The following is a 21,781-nucleotide window of genomic DNA, read 5'->3' on the forward strand; positions in this document are numbered from 1 at the left end:
TTAGTTGTATTAAAAATACCTTAAATTACTTTTAAAATTATTTGAAATTATTTATAATTGGGGTGGTTTTTTTCATTATCCTCTGGAAGGCATGCAAAAGTCCCTCAGGAAAGAAGGAAGAGCAAGCACCAAGTTTTTATTCGTCTGCTCTTCTGAACGGGACCTATTATAAGAGCAATTTCATTTACAAGATAAACAGTGGCAATACTTCATATTTCAATCGTAGGTAGACTATAAGAATATATCTGTATTGAAATAGTAATGGCATTAACATTGCACAACTTCTTATAAAAATTAAGAATGAAGATGATAAACTTCAACCTTCCTGCGCTGAATGCTAACGCTCACGGAGAGTGTACTCATTCTTCCCCTGGTGAACAGGGACAGGTGCCACGGGATTTACAGACTCCTGCGGTCACTTCTAAAATAACGGGGTGGGACTGGGTGTCCTTTGATCTACACATGAACGTAAGCTTGGCTCTTGTGCCTTAACTGTTTCCTTAAACTTCGAGGCAGTTTTTTTGCAAGTTACCTAATGACAGATATTTATACAACTCCTGGTTGTAGTCAGTGGCACTTACAGGACTTCAGTATGGTTATGTCCCAGCAGGATGATCATCCACACTTTGAAAAGAAAAAAAAGCACCTGCACAAAGGATTTATAATCCTAGTAAGGCAATTTCTTTTCATATCACGGCAGAATTCAGTCCTTGAATTCCCCTCAGCTGGAACCCAGGTCAATCATTTACAAGGTGATTAAGCATCCAGGAAAGCCTTCACTTACACACCTACAAATCCACAGACCAGCTTTTCTTCACAATTGCTGCCAGCAACCGTCTTCAAAATCTAACTTGAATAGGTGGAATGAATTTTTGAAGTGGTTCTGATTAAAATGACTGGAGTGTTGGGATGGAGGGATACAGGCTCTTTAGGAAGGACAGGCAGGGGAGACGAGGAGGGGGTGTCGCCCTCTATGTCAATGACCAGCTGGAGTGCACGGAGCTCTGCCTGGGGACGGATGAGGACCCGACCGAGAGCTTGTGGGTCAGGATTAAAGGGAAGGCAGGGACAGGTGACATTACGGCGGGGTCTGCTACAGGCCACCTGACCAGGAAGACCGAGCAGATGAGGCCCTCTACAGACAGATAGGAGCAGCCTCACGCTCACAAGCCCCGGTCCTCATGGGGGACTTCAACCACCCCAACGTCTGTTGGAGGGACAACACGGCACGGCATGAGCAATCCGAGAGGTTCCTGGAATGCGTCAATGATAACTTCCTTCTCCAAGTGGTAGAGGAGCAAACAAGGAGAGGTGCTCTGCTGGACCTTGTTCTCACCAACAAGGAGGGGCTGGTGAGGAATGTGAAGCTCAAGGGCAGCCTGGGCTGCAGCGACCATGAAATGGTGGAGTTCAAGATCCTTAGGGCACCGAGGAGGGTGCACAGCAAGCTCACTACCCTGGGCTTCACGAGAGCAGACTTTGGCCTCTTCAGGGACCTGCTTGGCAGAGTGCCAGGGGACAAAGCCCTGCACGGAAGAGGGGCCCAAGAAAGCTGGGTAATATTCAAGGATCACCTCCTCCAACCTCAGGAGCGACGCATCCCAACAAAGAGGAGGCCAGGCAAAAACGCCAGGAGGCCTGCATGGATGAACAAGGAGCTCCTGGACAAACTCCAACACAAAAAGGAAGCCTACAGAGGGTGGAAGCAAGGACAGGTAGCCTGGGAGGAATACAGAGAAATTGTCCGAGCAGCCAGGGATCAGGTTAGGAAAGCTAAAGCCCTGACAGAATTAAATCTGGCCAGGGACGTCCAGGGCAACAAGAAAAGATTCCATAGGTAGGTCGGGGATAAAAGGAAGATGAGGGAAAATGTGGGCCCTCTCTGGAATGAAACGGGAGACCTGGTTACCTGGGACACGGAGAAGGCGGAGGAACTCAATGACTTTTTTTGCCTCAGTCTTCACTGGCGAGTGCTCGAGCCTCACCACCCAGGCCACAGAAGGCAAAGGCAGGGACTGGGAGAATGAAGAGTCGCCCACTGTGGGAGAACATCAGGTTCGAGACCATCTGAGGCACCTGGAGGTGCACAAGCCCATGGGACCCGATGAGATCCATCCACGGGTCCTGAAGGAACTGGCGGATGAAGTTGCTTAGCCACTATCCATCGTATTTGAGAAGTTCTGGCAGTCTGGTGAAGTTCCCACTGACTGGAAAAGGGAAACATAACCCCCATTTTCAAAAAGGGAAAAAAGGAAGACCCGGGGAACTACAGGCCAGTCAGTCTCAGCTCTGTGCCTGGCAAGATCATGGAACAGATCCTCCTGGAAGCTATGCTAAGGCACATGGAGGACAGGGAGGTGATTCGAGACAGCCAGCATGGCTTCACCAAGGGCAAGTCCTGTCTGACCAACCTAGTGGCCTTCTATGATGGAGTGACTACATCAGTGGACATGGGAAGGGCTACAGATGTCGTCTGTCTGGACTTCTGTAGGGCCTTTGACACGGTCCCCCACAACATCCTTCTCTCTGAACTGGAGAGGTATGGATCCGATGGGTGGACTGTCCGGTGGGTGAGGAATTGGTTGGATGGTCACATCCAGAGGGTAGTGGTCAACGGCTCAATGTCCAGATGGAGGCTGGTGACGAGTGGCATCCTGCAGGGGTCCGTACTGGGACCGGTACTGTTTAATATCTTCATCAGTGACATAGACAGTGGGATTGAGTGCACCCTCAGCAAGTCTGCAGATGACACCAAGCTGAGTGGTGCGGTCAACACGCCAGAGGGACGGGATGCCATCCAGAGGGACCTGGACAAGCTCGAGAAGTGGGCCCCTGTGAACCTCATGAGGTTCAACAAGGCCAAGTGCAAGGTCTGGCACCTGGGTCGGGGCAACCCCCGGTATCAATACAGGCTGGGGGATGAAGGGATGGAGAGCAGCCCTGCCCAGAAAGACTTGGGGGTCCTGGTGGGTGAAAAGCTGGACATGAGCCAGCAATGGGCGCTCGCAGCCCAGAAGGCCAGTCGTATCCTGGGCTGCATCCAAAGCAGCGTGGCCAGCAGGGCGAGGGAGGGGATTCTGCCCCTCTGCTCTGCTCTGGGGAGACCCCACCTGGAGTCCTGCGTCCAGCTCTGGAGCCCTCAGCATGGGAAAGACACGGACCTGTTGGAGCGGGTCCAGAGGAGGGTCACGAAAATGATCAGGGGGATGGAACACCTCTGCTGTGAAGAAAGGCTGAGAGAGTTGGGGTTGGTCAGCCTAGAGAAGAGAAGGCTTTGGGAAGACCTTGTTGCAGCCTATTAGTACTTACAGGGGGCTTAGAAAAGAGATGGCAGCAGACTTTTTGGCAGGGCCTGTTGCGACAGGACAAGGGGGAATGGCTTTAAACTAAAGGGGGGTAGATTTAGACTAGACATAAGGAAGAAATTGTTTACGCTGAGGGTGGTGAAGCACTGGCAGAGGTTGCCCAGAGAGGTGGTGGCTGCCCCATCCCTGGAAACATTCCAGGTCAGGTTGGACGGGGCTCTGAGCAACCTGCTCTAGTTGAAGATGTCCCTGCCCACGGCAGGGGGGTTGGACTAGATGACCTTTAGAGGTCCCTTCCAACCCAAACTATTCTAGGATTCTATGGTTCTATGTCTTAATAAATTCTTTCTGTAAATCAGAATGCCCATACAGCCCGTTCACGTTGCGTGTGTTGCAGGCGGGGCTCTGCACAGGGCACTCACTGCACACAACCAGCTGGCTGTGAATGAACAGGCAGCAGGAAACCTGACCTTAATGTAATCACGCAAGCGAAGAAGGAAATGGAAAAGGAGAAAAACCGCTTTTGCCGTGAGCAATCTGTAGCTAGAGCGTGCAAAACTGACACTGAAGGTGGATTTAGGGTGCATTTGTGGATTGTCAATCACTTCGTAGCCAGTTGCTCACATTTGTACTGACACACACGTATGCCTTTGCACTCACAAAACCATTCACAAGTTTCAAAGCATTCAAGCAGATTTTTCTCAACACTGGTTTTACAATTAGAACCCACGTATCCTGCTACTTGCATCTATCTCCCTGTTACTGTTGTGAAAGTCAGTAGAAACTACGCTGGGTCCCGATTTGCATGCAGATCTGTGAAAAGAAAATAAACACTACTTCAATATCGTACTGCTATTTTTTTCTATTTTCTTAAAACCACCCAAAGCAAAGCAATAAACCCATGGCAGTGAGTTAAAATTTTATGTTAAAAACAAAGTCTGCCAACCTCACATTCAAGTTTGCAGTTTATGAGAGATCTCCAGCTTTTTTACCCTGCAACATTAATGGTTTGCTGTGACAGATATTTTTTCAGCCACCAAGACAGACTAGGAAGGTCACAAACACAGGGAGTAGGGAGAGAAACTGTATCTGAGTTACATATTACGGATTACCTTCAGTAATGACTTACCCAAGCCACAGGGATCTGGGAATTCTATACCACCAGCAATAGCAGAAACTACTTGGCAGGCAGTCATATAATCTGAAATTACTATATAAAATAGTGTTTTGTAGTAAAATTTAGAAGGCAGGCAGTGGCTCTGCTATGAGGAAGAAAACTGCAACAGCTGGCAAGGTAGGACGCCTTTTATCCCCAGTGTAAGAGAGATCCATTTCTAGACAACACATTAGTGAGGAAACTAAGATGACATGTATAAACACTTGTCACTTTTTTAGTTGGTCATTAGTTCCCTTCTAACAGCTAGACTGAGATCTTTACGCTAAATCTCTTTTCTCCACTTCGGATGTCCACCTTCTGCATTTCACACACTGATCCTAAACAAATAAAACAAACGCTTTGGTTTTACATTTGTTTATAATCCATTTGCAGTAACATTGATTTTTCAGACAAATACAAAGCAGCAAAATTTGCTCTTTAAGCAGTGCAAAAGAATGCTGCTTCTTTTGAGATTACTAATTCTTCAAGAGTATTTAACTGAATTCATTACTTACTGAGGCTGTGCATCTTTTGCAACCCAACACTCTTGAACTATATATATCTATACACAGCGTGATTCATCAGCTAGAAATCAAAGGTCTCCTCAGTAAGTTTAATGAGTTAGCACTGTGGAAACACAGTATTTTCCCTTTTATATGGGTCCATTATTCAAATCAGAACAGCGCAACCAAATTGCACGGCTTCACAAAGGTCAGCCTAACAAACAGATACGTATTTCAAATACTTCCAATTAACAGTATTTAAAAATCAGCGTAAGACAGCAAATGTTATCAGTCTAATTCGGGGGTAACAGGCTAGGAGGAAAACATTTTGCTGCGACTGTTTTCCAAAGTATCTTCACAGGCAAGCTGCCAGCATAGTTATACTAAAATAGTTGCAACTATTCCATTACAGGTGTTTTGGAACAAGTATCAAAGCAACCAAGCTGTGTTTGAATAAAAGCAGAGATACCCGTCAGCGGAGGGATGTTTCTCTAATGATCTCTAAGTAACAGTGCTTTGGAAATCCTCTTCTCTATGTAAAAGAAAGAAAAGAGGGGGTTTTTTGCAGTGCCCCCAAAATTAACTGCTAAAACATGGGTCCAAAACAGCAACGACAACAGAAACCTGCTAAGAGTAGATGAAGATAGCTTAAGTCCAGAAACCAACACACACATCTGATCCGCTTCCATTATCCTAGTCAGCCATTTTTATAGGAAGACTTCAAATTTGGTCCTTATGTTATCCTGCAACAGATCAGGGCTGGGATGGCACTGAGGCTATTTGGTAACCTCAACTCCTGTGGCCTGCCGAAAGTGACAGCCCTTGATCGTTCCTAAACAGAAGAGCACGTACAACCCGAGCCCACAGAGGAGCAGTGGATGGATGTCTCCGGGAGCCACTGTCACCTCCTCCCTTGAACCACTCCTGACAATTCTGCTCTCGGTTCTCTGCGGTAGAACATGTGCGCCCTGTGGCGTCACACAAAAGCTTCGGCACATTCTTCCTCGGTCGCCTACACCGTACGGGAAATGCAAAAACTTGTGGATTTGGGATGGGGGCAAAGGGAAAAGGGAACCAAAAATGTTTGTGGGGTGTTGATCTGGGAGGAGCTCTTTCAAAGCGAGCTACGGAGAAAGAGCTCAGGTAACTCCATCTTGAGATATTTGAATACAGAAATCCCCTGCCTGCAAGTTACATGTTGAAATTATTCAAAGCACCATGAAGTTTTTTATAAATTTTCCACTAATGAAAAACAACTGTATCAATTATCTTGTTCTGCATGTCACCACAAAAGAAAACGCTTAGCAATTTTAAACTCCAAACTGAGGGACATTTTTTCCCCTGCGAGGTCTGAAATTTCACACTAGACTCCACAAGACAAGCTGAATTCTTGTCTTAGCGGCGCAATGCTTGACTTGCGACCAGTAATACGCTCACAAACTATGCGGGATAGGATTAATCCCACAACAGTGTAAGTAACAACGGAGATAGTCAGTTTCTGCTCCATCTGTTACTAGTGGAAAAAACAAGGGCAATTCCAGCCCATGCAACCTGCCAGACTGGCACTACATACCTACGTGTTACCGAGAGGAATCTCCCTCAACGCTTATGAAGCACATAAAGCGCTGGGCTATTGTACGCCGAGTAGAAGGGATCCTCGAAAGCCCATGAAGAGCAGACGACAGTGCAAATAAAAAGCAAGTGTTCACAATATATCAAGAGTGCATTTCATTTTTTGACTGTCTATACCTACCTGGTGTGCACATATAGACACACTATGTGCAATTCCAGAATATAAGGAGTTTCCACATACCTGAGATTTGCCTAAATTCACCTCACTGAGGAAGGGAGAGGGGAAATCAAGATCTGCCCGTCAGTGATTTGCAAAGCACACTGTCCTTCAGTGTCTTTTAGGACATTCAGCATAAAGGAGTTCTGTTCCTGCTTATAGCTTCCGAGCTCTACGTCAACAAAACCAGACGTGCAACACTTGGTAAAGTAATTTAGTTCGAGAAACGTGCCGAATTCAAGACTTTCCCCCCCAGAAATGCTCTGTGAAGTACTTACTAAAGATTGTCCTTTATTTTCAACTTATTTGATGCAATTCTACATTTTCAGAAGTCGTCTTTGTGTGACCTTGCACCCAGATCAAAAGATATTGCTCAGACCCAAGCGCAACAAATGCCAACCAAAACTGCCTGTTCTTCTTCCACAGAATTTGCTAAAGTAATAAAACCAGTCACATAAAACATGAAGAATTTTAATTTTTGTAACCGCGTTAAAGCAGAACACATAACATGTCTTTTCAAGGCAGAATTACCAAAACCAAATTCATCTCACATGGAGAACAGCAGCTGATAAATAGTGTGAGGTGAACTAAACAAAACAAGAAGCTGTAACGATTTATTAGGGACATACATACAACACAGTCGATTATTTAAATAAAAGGAATCAAATCACATACATAAAAATACTAGAAAATTACACTGGCCATGATTTATTACAGAATTCTCATATTTCTGAGACTTTCACACACGTAACACAAACCTTATAATCTCTTTTGACCGCTGCACCTTTTGCTGAATAGAAACCACATGTTGGTGTGCACAGTTTGCCTGAAGCTACTTGACGCAAGTGAACATAAACTAGCCCCAGCCACAAGGCATCCCGGTGTTCCGCCTAAAGTGACTAACAGGAGAAAAAAGGAAAAGCAGATGAAATCCACAAGTTAAGGTGTACCAACGCCCTGTAATATCAAAGCACGTTCCAAAGAGATCTGTGAAGTATAATTTTAAGTATGTTACACAAGAGGTAGAAGTAAGATTTTTGCAGCGTTCATTCAAACATCCACAGTTGTTTTACAGAAACAAATAAGCCTAAACTGATTAATGATTAAAATCTTGTATAATCTATTGACTTTTTTTTTTTTAAGCTAAATTATACTTTCACATATTTCTGTTGGGCCTACTGAATGGATCAACTCACAAAATCCTCCTTCAGTAATACTTCACTAGCAGTGTAAAATTTGCTATTTTAAGTAAATGAGTTTGACCAACAAACATGTAAAAGATATACTTCAGACACCAAATAGTATATTAAAATATAGACACTATTAATCTTTGTATATCTGTCATAAAAAATAAAAGGAAACTTATTTTTCCCATATATATTGGAAATAGCCTAATTCTGTGAAAAAACTACGCTCATTAAGTTATTACTGTGCATAAACAAGTTTTAAATTGGTTGTATTTTATACAGTAAAAAAATGTAAAGCAATCTTTGTCTGGCAATGATTTTAAGTTGACTAGTTTATTCTTTCTCTCTAACAAGCTTTTTTACACACTATACGCAAATATTTTCCTTTTTAAAGCTCATTTGGCAAACAAAGAGGATTTATAGCTCCAGTTCCTCAGGTTTTTTAAAAGTTGCTCCTAACCTGATACATTTTCAGTCTCTAACAGCACAGACTACATACATTAAACGCATCTTATTTTTTTTGCACCTTTGATCACAGTATTGCTAATGAAGAAAAATAAGGACCTTCCATTCTATATAACCGATATAATTGATTGGCAAAGTTTTTTAAAAAACAAATTAGAAAGCAGTATCTACCAAAAAATAAGAGATGCACGATTTTTATATAATGTTCTGCAAAACAAAAAAGTGCTGGTGACCGAGATGGAGAAACTGCACAGGAAATAAACCAAGGTCTTAGCATGGTTAAGGCTGTATTTCCTTCGAAGCAGATCAGGATAAAACAAGGTGCAAAATTCTCAGAAACCCACAAATTCGATTCGGGCAAAGTTTCTGCAGTAGGTACATTCCTCAGCTTTAAAAGAAAGCAAAATTATCCTGCTAATTCCAAGTTGTCAGTGTAGTGAGAAACCTTATAAAAAAGGTTGGGAACACATCCTTCTGGAGTTTCTTGATAACAAATGTTCAAGGTGAACTACTGTATTTACAAAGAGCCTACCTAACTCGAGATATGCCAGTAAAGCAACAAAGCCAGATAAAGACAAAAATCTCTTAAAGCTGCTGGCTTCAATGGAAGCAGGACCACACCCGTCTCTTCAGTAGCCTAACTGCAAATGCACCTATTTAAAAATAATAATAATAAAAAAAAAAGATATATTCGAAAATCAATTGCTCTCGTATGTTCACTGTCGTGCAGTATTCCCTGTTCTTGGTCAATATAACATACAATCTTGAAGAGTTACATAATCAGGAACTCAAGTTTTTCCACTTTAATGATGCTGTTAGGAAAAAAAAATAATCTACAGAAGACTGTGGCCATAGAGTTGTAAAACCAGATTTTAAATTAAGATTATGTACACCGCCAAAGCAATAAAGATACAAAGAACAAAAACCCCAAAGCTCTACTGCTTTGGGTTGCTCCAACATGCAGCATTTTGACATCTCAGCTCCCAAGCAGAGAATTGGGGGAGGGCAGGGGGGAGAAAAAAAAAAATCAGCTTTCAGAGCAGGTAACAATGTATTAAAAAAATACATATAGGCTTAAGGTCTGTTTGTTGCATAATCTTTACAGCATTTAAACAAACAAAAAAATCTAACTTCCTACAGAATTAGAGCTAGGACCTAATATAAATTGTGTATCTGAGAATATCATACTGAGCAAAGCTGAACGCTGTCACTCGAGGAAGAACAGATTTAAAAACCAAACCGACCGTTCAATGGAAATTTTATGCTAAGTACTCCTCGCCATTTGTCATTTTCTAAGTCTAGAAAAGCTGAGCTTAAATCCTACTTCATTCTCTTCCCTTACAGACAGCAGTTGAGAGGCGAGAGGTGGTGATCTTCATCCAAGAAGGAGGACCACACCCCGTTGGCTTGACCCAGCTGTTCCCAAGCCCTATTCTAGCCCCTCAAGCTGGTACACAGCTTGATTCCATATGATTAAAACGTACAAGAATGGAAGGATGCCTACCAGAGCGGGACAAGAACAAGGCAACTCTGCCACAAGTCTCAGCAGTTGAGCCCTGACAGCATCTACAAGCAGCAGGTGGGGAAAAGGGAAACACAGTTTAAGCAAAGACAGACTCCTGGCCCTTCTGGCTCACACCCTTCTGACCACAGAAGCCACAAAGAGGAGTGATCCTGTCCACTGGAAGCAGGGTTTCCTGTGGCTCAGTGTTTCCTTCCTTCTTGTAGTTTCCCTTTCCTTCTTTATCTCCCCAGACAGAATGGGAGAAGGCCTGGACAGCAGATCAAGCATAATCCCAGGAAGCTGTGCTCACGGTCACTTCTGGAAAAGTGCATAGGACTAAAGCTAGGAAGCTTCCCACAAAATTTTGGAGTATCTCCACACTTCTCCGAAAAGGCAGTAAAGGCTAAATGGCCAGCAAGTACCTCAACAAAGCCTCCCACTCACATAATCTCCATCTTCTACTACTCATTTACTTCACCGAAGAGAAAAGGTACCAGGAATAATAAGAAGAGACTTCATCATTATGAAGTTTCCATAGCTGTACGGCAAATCATTTCCAAATTATACGTACCCAGGTACAGACAGAAAGATTAGTAGCAGTGGTAAATACCAAGAGCAAAGAAGAATATTCAGTCTGGAAAGAAAAAAAACAATAGCAGTAGTTTAGGAACTAATAGTCTTACACACACTTCTGAAAAGGCCGCAGTAAGACAAGCACCACAAACGTAGGCAATCTCCCTGTACGCTGTTCTAATAAAAATAATGACAAACTAATACCAATTTCTTAGTTTCAGCTTATATAGATACCATCAGACTAAATTGCCAGAGGGACCCTGTGGATACAGAAGAAAAGCAGAGATACCAAACCTATAACCAGGAAAAAAAAAAGTTCTTACTCTGATGCTGGCCTCTCTTCTGGGAATCAAGAAGGTTGAATCAGCAGAAGCCTCCAGTTATTTACACAGAATACAGAAATAATTGTAATTCTTAAGTCTACGTTGTATTGGACTATCAATTTGGGATTTTAAAGCATTAAAGATTCACTACCAACAATCAAAACGTACACCCTAATAACAATATTGACTTGAGAAGGGACTCAAGTATCCCGTTTTCTTAAACTGGAGCAATCTAGTATCACTGCTACCAGTACTAGCTACAACTCTGCTACCTCCTTCACCTCATTCAAAAATTTAAATCACATAAATCAAAACAGAAAAAAGAGAGAACTATTAAACCTCAACAAAGCTGGGAAGGGGGGTGGGGAAGAGGGAATAAACCGATTTTTACCTGATTGCTCCACAAATGGGAAAAGAAAATAAAAGTAAAAAAATCAAACCAAATTCCAAAACAAAAACCCCTCTCTGGCTTACGTGTGACCTAATACCTTAACTCTGCTTCCGCTGAAGTCAGTAAAACGTGAATACAATTAGTCCCTAAAACCAGAAGCATTATACTTATACTTATTGATAGCAAAAATTCAGTGCAATACTTACAGAATTTGTACGTTGTGGCCAAATTAAACACTAGGCAGCTAAAAATATTTTATGACTGTAACAGAGCTGCTGCAATTCCAGGTGGTTGTTTTATAAAATACAGTGTTTTTCTCCCCTGAAATATAAAAGGGTGTGTAATAAAGCAAGAGAACTGAAGCATTCTGAAAGGACTTGTGTCTTTACAGCTCTAAAGCTGTCCATAATCAAATAATTTGAAGAAATGGGCACCAAATCATTTTGATGTGAAGACCCAGAGTTTTTATGAAGAAAGCAGAGCAAGGCAAAATGAAATGTGAGCGCGTGCCGGTCACATTTGTAGGGCATGACAAGGAAAATGTGATACTAACACATTTGACCTGTTGCGACTCTCCACAGCTGTGGTGCGTTACGCTTGTTAAAGAGCCCATAACTGGACGGTCTGACAGTGTGCAAGGACAACATTAACAGCGTAGGCGAATTGTTAGCTCTAGTCAAACGCAGCCACACTGTACCCCTTTCTAAATGCATTTTTAAACTGCAGCTGAAAACAGAAGTGAGCGTACAGCTATTTACCATTTTTGAAAAAGGAGACTGTTAAAGGCACATTAACTATATTATGAACCGATTAAGACCACGTTCCTTCACAATAATAATTAACACACGAGCAATACAGTAAGGACCTACTACGCCCTATACATTCACCGCTACAAAACAATCCTGCAGGACTACAATTGCTCTGTAAACAGAAAAGCTGATCAAGACTTTCAAATTCTGATTTCCTGTCAACACAGTAATCATAATTAAAAAACAAAATTATTAACTGAAATACTGTAGACTCCACTTTTTAAACCGTGGAGTATAGTTAATTAGTTTCAGAAACACAAATTTAACCTTCTTAAATTAGTTTGTGCAAAAAAATTGCACACGCACACAGAGAAAACACTCACACTAAAGTAACTCTCTCCACTACCTGTTTTTTAGGCTAAGGCAGAAAATATTCTCTTAAGTTAAATTCACTTTCTTTAGGGAAAAACAAAAATAATCTTGCTATACTAAGATTCCGATTTCCATCGACTCTTCTTTTTAAACTTTATTCAGTGGATTACAATGAGGCGTGTGTAACTTTTTTCTACAAAGGTATGCAGCTACTGCCTCATTACAGTTAACGATGGTACCACTGAGACTACATCTGCTCTAGAAACATCCACAGATCCAAGACTACAGAACTGCATTTGGAACATTTTGCAAGTACATATATATATGGAAGCAATTATATATTTATCCACAAAATGTCAAATTCAACATCAAACACTATAAGACAAAAATGAAGATTTTTATGTTCCAAACTTTGCTCATATCCCCGACTTAAATCACTTTTAAAATAAGAACTTGCTCCCCAAAGCCATACTGATACCTAAGAACCTTAGTTAGTTATTAGTACATGTTAAGAGATCGTGTAACAGTAAGACAGTTGTTAAAGCATCAAAATATTTATAAGTGCCCTAAGAACAAAACTTGAATTACTCATTCTTTTCTAATTCTCACCCTGAACATTCACACCGATACATAACACTTGTGATTGTCTAAGCCACAGAATGGAGACTAGTTAACAGCAATTAAATATATTAAATCTTCCATGCGAAAAATTAATCAGTTAAACAGCTTTGGTAACCTAGTATATAGTTAGCTTCGTGTAAATATTTCGCAAACATCCCTTCCCCCAAAAAAATCCCTATATACCATGTGTATATTTATATAATAATATACATATTTCCTGAGTAAATCGTTAAATCTGATTATTCGGAAGATTTGGCAAAATATCCAACTTTATATTACTAAAATAGAATTTTAAATAAACATTCAATAAACACATTAAAATAAATATGGAATGTTTCTGAAAATTATAGTACCATGAACTTACGTTAATAACAAACAATAATTTTTTAATTAAGTGCATACTATGTCATATAGTTACTGCTTTTTAACCCGCTGAGGAATCAATAAATCTAATTTCTAATCCTGAGTGACAATTTTATATCACCTGCTAATGTGTACTTCAGTGCAGTACTTACTGCAAATCTACAAAATCCTTTTTTTTTTTTAATGGAAAATTTTAAATGGACTATGCTATAGAAAAGCTCAGTTTACATTGGTTTAGCTAGAAACTGAATTGGCAGCACAACTGCTGAAGCATCCCACACAACCAACATTAAACACTGATTATTCTTGTCAAACTGTTAGCGATAACCTGAATGACCTGACTCCCTGTCACAAAAATGATACAGGAGTGTGGATTCCTCTGTACAGAGCGATGGGATGCAAACTACTTAGTGATCACTTTGGCACTTAAAAGAAGTACATAATGGTGCAAAAAAAAAAAAACCCTGAACAATTATGAAATGTCTTTCAAATGGTTTTTTTTTTAAGTATGCTAAATTGTATCATTAACAAAAAAAAAAGGAGAATTAAGTTCTACCACATCTGGTTTCTCAGGTCATGGCTTGACTCACAGCTGATACACAGCTTTGGATAAGCACACAAGGAAATGCTCAGCTATTGTTTAGTTCCTCTTAATAATAAAATTCTTACGTAGCAGACATTGCAATACCAGCAATATTAAAATTGCATTAACACTATTACAAGATGTGTCTCTCAACACCAGAATCACAGTAATAGAATTGCAGCACTGATCAGTTACATTAACCCTTTTGCTTTTTGATAACCTACCAAAAACACCTTCCATGGTACTATGCAGGACACTTCGCCCTTCCCTCCCAGTCCTCAGCCTTCTGCCTCCCTTTTGTTGTTGTTATTATTATTACTATTATTATTTGCTATTATTCCAGAATCCTCACGGGTTCCTCGGGTTTTTCTTTTTTGCTTCCTTTGTTTTCATGCTCCATGCTGCTTTTTTCTTGTGTGCTTGTGTTTGGAGGACAAAGCTCTTGCAATGCCCTTTCAACAACTTCTTGTTTTACTGGACCGCTTGAAGGGCTTTTTGGCAACGTCATCTGTAATGCGCACCATAAAGCGGTACGAGCCTTGCGTGTGGAAGCAGCCAACTCTCTAATGGCAGCTGCCAGAGCCAGAACATCTACAACAGAAAAACACGCTACAGGTTAAACTAGTAGGCAAGCCTGGTAATATTAAATACATTAAAAAATTCTGTAAATTTGTTCAACCTATCACCGGTACACAAAGTGTGCTCAAGAAACAGCTAACGCTGTACCCTGGTACTGCGTCGGTTGAATTCCACCAGCTAGCATTCTTCTCTTGCAAGTGAAAGCTATAACATCTCACGCTAATAGCAACCATAATCGTGTCCAAATTCAGTGGCATAACCATCAGGCCTGCAATACAACAGTTAAGCCCATTTAATTAGGGTTATCAGAGGGGACTATCCGCAATGATACTCAACAAGTACGGTGAGTAAAACTACCTACTCAATTCCAGCCAGATGAGCATGATGCAATCCTTTTTCCCTCCTTTGTCGTCCTTGCAGCGGCACTGATACCCACCCAGCCTCACAGTGAGAAAAGGCTCACTGCCGACCTTTGGGTATATGATCACCAACAGCAGAACTCAAAGAAACACGTATTTCACAGCGGAAAACAGACTAAAGGCTTTTCCGTATGTGATTTAGATTGTGCTTAGCACAGCTCTTAATCAGAAACTTAACTACACTGCAGATGTTACTATTAACCATAAAAGACTAATTGCAATTTTTCTAACTACAAGTACGATACAGGATGGTTCAAATAATGCTTCCATATACTTTTACTATGAAACTTTTTTTTTTGTTTGTAAGATGATGACTACCTGCTTCCTGGCTTATACTTGGAGCTAATGTCACATTACACAATTTTAGGAGTAAATTTAGAAGTTGGTTTGCATATAGGACTATAACTTTTAAGGATATGACGTCATTAAGAAGGTGCTCGACACCTAACTTGCGAAAGCAAACCATTTTGACTCTTTACAGTTTATCTTTCCCTTCTTACAAGGAAGAACCATCCCATACACATTGCTGGAAGGCAAAGAAACCACACACTGTCAGCTTCGCTGCAGTAAGACGACATAGGACAGTGCTGAGTAAGGATCAGAAAGAGGATGGGAGTGAGGCAGGGGAAGCGCATTCCTCTTTGGAAATCGTTTTCTGAGACACAGGTATTTCTGAAGCAAAATAATATGATCTTTACCTCCAAACCCCAAATTCCTGTATGTATCAGCTGTATGGTCTTTATACTGAATAGCAAGTTACCGCTTACACTATGCTATTAGAAGGGAATGCAATTTGTCCTAGTTTTGCATTACTTCTACAGAAGTACATACTACTGCTACAAATTATTCTGGCTTTACTTCAACAGAAGTTGGGAATCATAAAATGTAGTTTCTGGTGTTTTTGTGATTTAGGTAAGGTAGACACAATCGATTAACACGGCACCAACACGTGGTTTTTTTTTTTTTACTTTATAAGCTGAAGAGAAAAGAAAGACTAGCAATACCACTAAAAAAAAGAAATTCAGCTTGTTTAAAAACAAGTACATTTTTACTTTTAGGACAACTCCTTATGGTTATATAAGATCACTGAACAGTTTTAACAGATCTCTTTTAGCCAAGAGGAGAATGTTTCAAAGTGTTTAAACTAGTAACAGAAAAACAGAAAAGAAAAAAAGATCTCTTAAAGTAATTTAAAGTCTTTTAAAAAGTGACAGGTTTCGATTTACAAAGTTTTTTGTTGAAGTTACAATAATTGCTGCATATTTCAAATTCGCATCTTTCAAACGTCATATTTTCTACAATTAAATCTTTGAAAAAGCTTTTAAAACTCCAGAAACGGAAAGCAATTACCTTTCTCATTATTATAACGTGGTGCTCCTTGTCTCTGTGGATTAGCAGCGTTAATAATCTCATCCTTACGCCTCGCCTGTGTTACGTGAATGGCTTCCATATGGTGTTCCAATGTAGTGGATATGTTACCATGTACAGGGGTACCATGAAGCCTTTCCATTTTTCCTATCAATGTGAGCACCTGCCAGATACATTGCAAACACCAAAAGCGCGAAGTATTTGTAAGTCTCCATTAAACAAACAAACATAAAGCCAAAAAGAAACGCAGGAATTACAGCTCACTAGACAGTATTTCAAGAAAGCTTACCCTGGCTTGTTCTCGTAACTGGTCGACAATCAAACGATCAACTCGTGATGGGTTAGCAGGAAGTCGGGACACAGGAGTGTTATTTGAGCTAGATATACGCTTTCCTGGAAAGTTTCTTGCAAGGTCAGCCTCAGTCTGCGGGGGAAATAAATAGCCATTGTAAACATTTGAAATTAGTACAACATTACAAACCATATTTTTGGGGTGGTTTAGAATTTTCAAATACATTAGAAGTGCGCTTCCTATCTTCTGACTGCGTTTACAGAAAAACGTTCCCAAATATCTGTCTAGATGTACAACCAGATGCTGTAAAAATAAGAATGCTTCTCTAATTCAGCTCTACCTCCGCGTAAAATGCTCAGTGGCAACATTTAGGACCAAAGCTGTACAACTTTATTTTAGCCAATCTTGGACACAGACCTAGGCAAAGAAATTCTTGTACAGTACCCCAGGAATTTAAACTGTACGCCTCTCACTGCATCTCTCAAATGTCACATTTTATGATTATTAACAAAAGAAACAGGTGATCACACCAGCATAAGTTGTATCCGAAGCGCATCAGGATTAAGCCAGGTTTAACGTAAACTGGTATCAGCTCTGAAAAAGTCATCAACACAGCTGCCAAACTCCCCCTTAAGAAAGGAACCGGCCAAACCACTGCACAATGCAGGCAGTGACTAAACATCACCAAACCTATTTTTGGACAGGAACTTCTTACACTTGGAGTAAAAAAGACACAACTAGCGGCTGAGTCTCTGTCTCGCTCCTTCTTCAGTGTACAGTGGACTTAGGAGAGAAAGATTAGGTACCGCATTGCAGTTCAAGGCAAGGTTAAGTCCACATTCATACTATGCACATTCGTACTGAAAATACGTGATGAAGTCCTTTTCTTTTTGCTTTACTGACGCATCCATTTTATTTAGTCTCTGCCCTCACCTAACACGAATTACAAGAGCTGACTGACTCCACTTGCATTCATCTCAGAAGCCTGAAAGACATTCAGGAAAAAAAAATGGATGGAGAAAGGGTCACGAATTCATGTAACGACACCAGGTATTTAAGAATCACAACTAACAAGCAATTTGCAGCATTAATCTATAGGTACATTTAATATTGCAGGCAATTCCAAAGAGACAATTTGTAGAACTTTTTAAAATGAGAGATCTCTGGAAAAGTGAGATTTTTTTTTTTGTAAAAGGAAACGGGTAAGCTCACTGTCACCGCGAACTCCGAAGCAGCTGCAATGAACAGGTTTCCGAGAGCTGAAAGGGCTGACTGATTAGACAAGGTAGAATTAAATGTAAGTCCCACTGGGGGGAGTTTCTGCCTATACTCTTAAGGAATTCACGTAGGGCGAGAATGTCAAAAGAAAGTCCCTTCCTACGTACATACGCACAGGTGAGCTATACATACACTGGTAAGCTAAACAACACTGAAGCAGAGGCCCTGGCACTGTCCTGGGACAGTTCAGGCTGTTAGGACTGCCAAAACAGCTTCTGAGAGTTTTAACCCCTGCCAACTAGCATTCTCCCAAAATGTACCTACAAACAGGGATTAACAGAGTCCAGGTACATTCTCATCAGGCAGTCGGGATGCAGTCATCCTCTTTTGAGGAATAAGTAGTTTGGTTGTAGGAATGTGAGCCACGCTGTGGCAACTGGCCTGTGGGACTGAGAACAGTTTATACTCATAAATAAAGCTATCTGCAGGTGTAGTCTGTAACTACAAAAAACAAGGACTGAGAAAGCCTGAGTAGATCACTAGCATAAAATTGGATCACTTAGAAGGGACCAGAACAAGTTCAATGATTAAATCCCTTTGATTATTAACAACATCATGAAATGAGGATAAACAATTCTTCTTTAACGATGATGAAAACACAAAACCATGTATTACGAGATAAAAACTATGATTCAGTCTTCCCAAATGACTTAACTGACCCAAATCCTGCATGAGCAGGTTTGGAACAGCCACCTTTGCCACAACAGAAAGCAGAAGGGTTTCTGAAAACATTGTTGTCACAGACACACTGGAGCAAGAGTGTGTCTTTCTCACTCGTAGAGAATTCCTAAAAGACTGGACGGGCAGAAAGGAGTCTTGATTAAAGGTGTCAGTGAGCAAACAATATAGGCAGTTCTATTTACACCTCCAAAAGCCTATTAGCAAGGTCTCACAGTTCATGCTGGAAAGAAAAAGGTGCTCTCCAGAGATCCAGTTTGGTCAGATACCTGCCTCCTGCTCATTGAAGAAAGAGTCTTCTCCAATATGGAAGAAGTAGACAGGCACTCTGACAGTGTATAATTAGCGTCATGGATTACTGACAACCTAGTTTCCAAGACCTGGCATGGAGTTCAGAGATTTGACTCCTCCTGGGAAAGCATCTCCTGCTCCTTTTGAGCACAGAGCCTTCATTCCCAAGTGTAATACATTTATCAGTAGTGTGATCCCCTCCCAGACAATAATTCTTAGCACGAGAGCCTGAGGCAGGAAAGTGACTGTAACAAGAAGAGTATAAATTGAACCTTCCTTTGGGAGAAGTCACATCTACTCAAAACACTGTATGTTTTCTCTACAGCCGTGTACAGGGTGCCCAGGATTCTTCTCTTGCTTTTCTTTTTACTAAACCAAAGATTTAGTAAAACAAGAAACAAGAATAACAAGGGAAAGACACCACTGTATCAGTGACAGTAAAAAAAAAAAACAAAACAAAACCAAAAAACAACACAAAAGTTTCTCTCCTTAAATGACTGTGCAGGGAAAAGGTGAGCCTGGGTTTATAACACTTGAGTTAAAGATTTAGTTGGAGACAAGGAGTATGGGACAAGAAAAGAGATCCATCTAACCAAACTGTGCAATATGAACATTTAGAGCATTAAGGCGCATAAAACACCAGTACTTTAAAAACCACCAGTGGTAGTGAGGGCCCTGCTATATCATCATATATGGCTGGTGGTTCTCAAATCGTAACAAAGGCCTACTGAACAACTAGCTAATCATCTTTTATTGACCATATAAATAAAAAACATCCACGCTAATGATAATTCAGTGCTTTGGCCAGTGACGCTGTTATCACATTTGTTGTAGCAAATATTGTAGGTTAATAGAGAGAAATGTTGTGTTAGCAGCCCTGTCTAAGAGGAAAGAGCCTTAGAAACTCAAGCTCAAAGCCACACACCATTTAAAACCAGTCATGCCAAACAATACAAGCATTATATTCAAAGCAGATGTTGCAGGTGGTGTTCTAGGTATTGAACATTAACAACGTGACAACAGTGTTCTTGCCTCCTCAAAAGGAGTGACAGCCCAGAGTACCTACTCTCTACAGGCTGTTTCATGCGATCGCCAGCTTTGATAGGAAGTTACCGGTAGTTGTGTTTTACCTTCTTCCTCTCTTTCTCCAAAGCTCTCCACTGCTCGTAACACTCCTCCAGTCGGATATGAAGCTCATTAGCAGGTCCACTGCGATTTCTTGGAGGTCTGTACTTGTTAAATGGTGTTGGAAAGGCAAAATACGGTGCAGCTATTTCCCCACAAAACAGATCGTTGATGAAGGGATTCAAGTGGTTAAAGTCATCATAATGAAAAAGATCAACAAGTTCCGAGAATGGAAATGGTGACGGAGGAAAACCGAAATTATTTGCTGATGAAAACAGATGGTGATTAAATGGAGGAAAGCTGGGATTTTGCTTGAAATCAGACATTAATGGGAAAGAAGGAAGAAAAGAAGGATTAATGAAATCTGACATGCTACCACCGTTCTGTTCGTGCTTTTTTCGGAACGTATTGAACTGCTGACGGTTTGGGGTTGTATACCCAAAATGAGGAATCCAATTCCTTCTGCCCCTTCTATCATCTTTGTTACTATTTTCTTGGGTCTGCTTTTTTGGAAACCTGTGGTATTTTTCAGGATCTTCATTTACAGCATTCTGCTGCGTTAACCAGTCAGATGAAAAATTAATGGGGAATTTACGGTATTGCCCCTCCTTATTAGTCAATGAATCATGCTGTGATCGTCCAATGGGTTTCATTTGCTTCTGATTTTCTGAGATGAAATTAGAAACTCCCAAATTATTAGAAACACCATTTGACAATTGCAACCTTCCATCTTTCCTTGAAGGGAGGACAGGTGAGATCTGTGAGTAGTAAGAGGACTGTGTTATAGACTGATGGGTGGGAGAACCACCGGACATGGTTGAAACCCCTGAAGACGACTGCGGACTTGTTACCACTTGCTTTCCATACGTGATATCCGATGCAGCTGTCGGACTTGCAATTTTCCCATCCAGCCACGTACGTCCATGGTACGATGAATAACTTCCATTTTGCATAAAATTTTTTACAGATAAATCATATTCAGAAGCTTTATGAGAGCATTCTTTAGGACTAATATGGATCTTAGTTTCATTATTATTAAAAGCATCCCCCAAAGTAAAGCTACAATGACCATTTTGCACATGGGTTTCCTGTGGTTTTCTGTTTGTCCCTCCAGAAAAATTATTTTCTTTAGGGGGCTGACTGAAAAAATACAGTGATGGATGAACAGATGACTGCAATTTATGAGCAGCTGTGACGTTTTCGTATCTCTTAGAAAACAAGTGGTTGTTCTGGGACACTTTATCCCAAGAGTCATCAACAGGCTGATTGGAAAGATCAGGGGAATACTTAGTTTGTTCTTGAGCATCATTTTTCATCATTTTGCCTCTTGCTCTTTCAGTTTTCCAATACTCTTTCTGAATGCTAGTGCCTTCTTTCATTCTGTTCTGAGAAGAAAAAGTGCTAAAATTGGAACTGATTTTTTCATAGTCTCCGTTTAACCTCATGTGGTCATAACTGCACAAATGCTGATTATAGTCTACATTTTGAAATGACAACCCTTCTTGGTGAATTGTATTATTATTTTGCAAAGAGGAATTTTCAGGGTAACTGTTCTTCAGAATATTATCAGGCTGAGCGCAAGGGCTAGATGGAGAAAGCCAAGACTCTATGAAATGAAGATCTTCCAAACCTCTGTGTAACATCTCCACATCCTGAGACTTTTGCAAGTGTTCCTGATAGTAGTTCTGTGTGCCCATCAGGTTTGAAAAATCCTTACTTTCAGAGTGCTTAGATGAGAGCCCTGAGAATTCACCATTGCTTCCAAGATCAGGTGCCCACATAGGTGGAAACAGTCTTGAAAGAGAATTCCTGTAACAAAGTTAAACAAACCTCCTGTAATGATTTAAAACATTTCTTGCATTAAAAT

At 40.8% G+C, this 21,781-nt stretch overlaps 1 protein-coding gene across 4 annotated transcripts in view; it reads right to left on the bottom strand.

Annotated features, from left to right (window-relative positions):
* Nucleotides 1-12,730: 12,730 nt before the first annotated feature.
* LOC143157259 (uncharacterized) overlaps nt 12,731-21,781 on the bottom strand; it is a 34,081-nt gene continuing 25,030 nt past the window's right edge. For all 4 annotated transcript variants that reach the window (XM_076332062.1, XM_076332065.1, XM_076332061.1 and 1 more), the window contains exons 6-9: nt 19,920-21,723; nt 16,540-16,674; nt 16,233-16,413; nt 12,731-14,475 (exon numbers count right to left, since the gene is read on the bottom strand). In XM_076332062.1, the coding sequence (XP_076188177.1) occupies nt 14,219-14,475; nt 16,233-16,413; nt 16,540-16,674; nt 19,920-21,723 (2,377 nt within the window). In that variant the 3' untranslated portion in view covers nt 12,731-14,218. The remainder of the gene's footprint in view (nt 14,476-16,232; nt 16,414-16,539; nt 16,675-19,919; nt 21,724-21,781) is intronic.

The sequence above is a fragment of the Aptenodytes patagonicus genome, chromosome 2 (genome assembly GCF_965638725.1).
Source record: "Aptenodytes patagonicus chromosome 2, bAptPat1.pri.cur, whole genome shotgun sequence".
Taxonomy (NCBI): domain Eukaryota; kingdom Metazoa; phylum Chordata; class Aves; order Sphenisciformes; family Spheniscidae; genus Aptenodytes; species Aptenodytes patagonicus.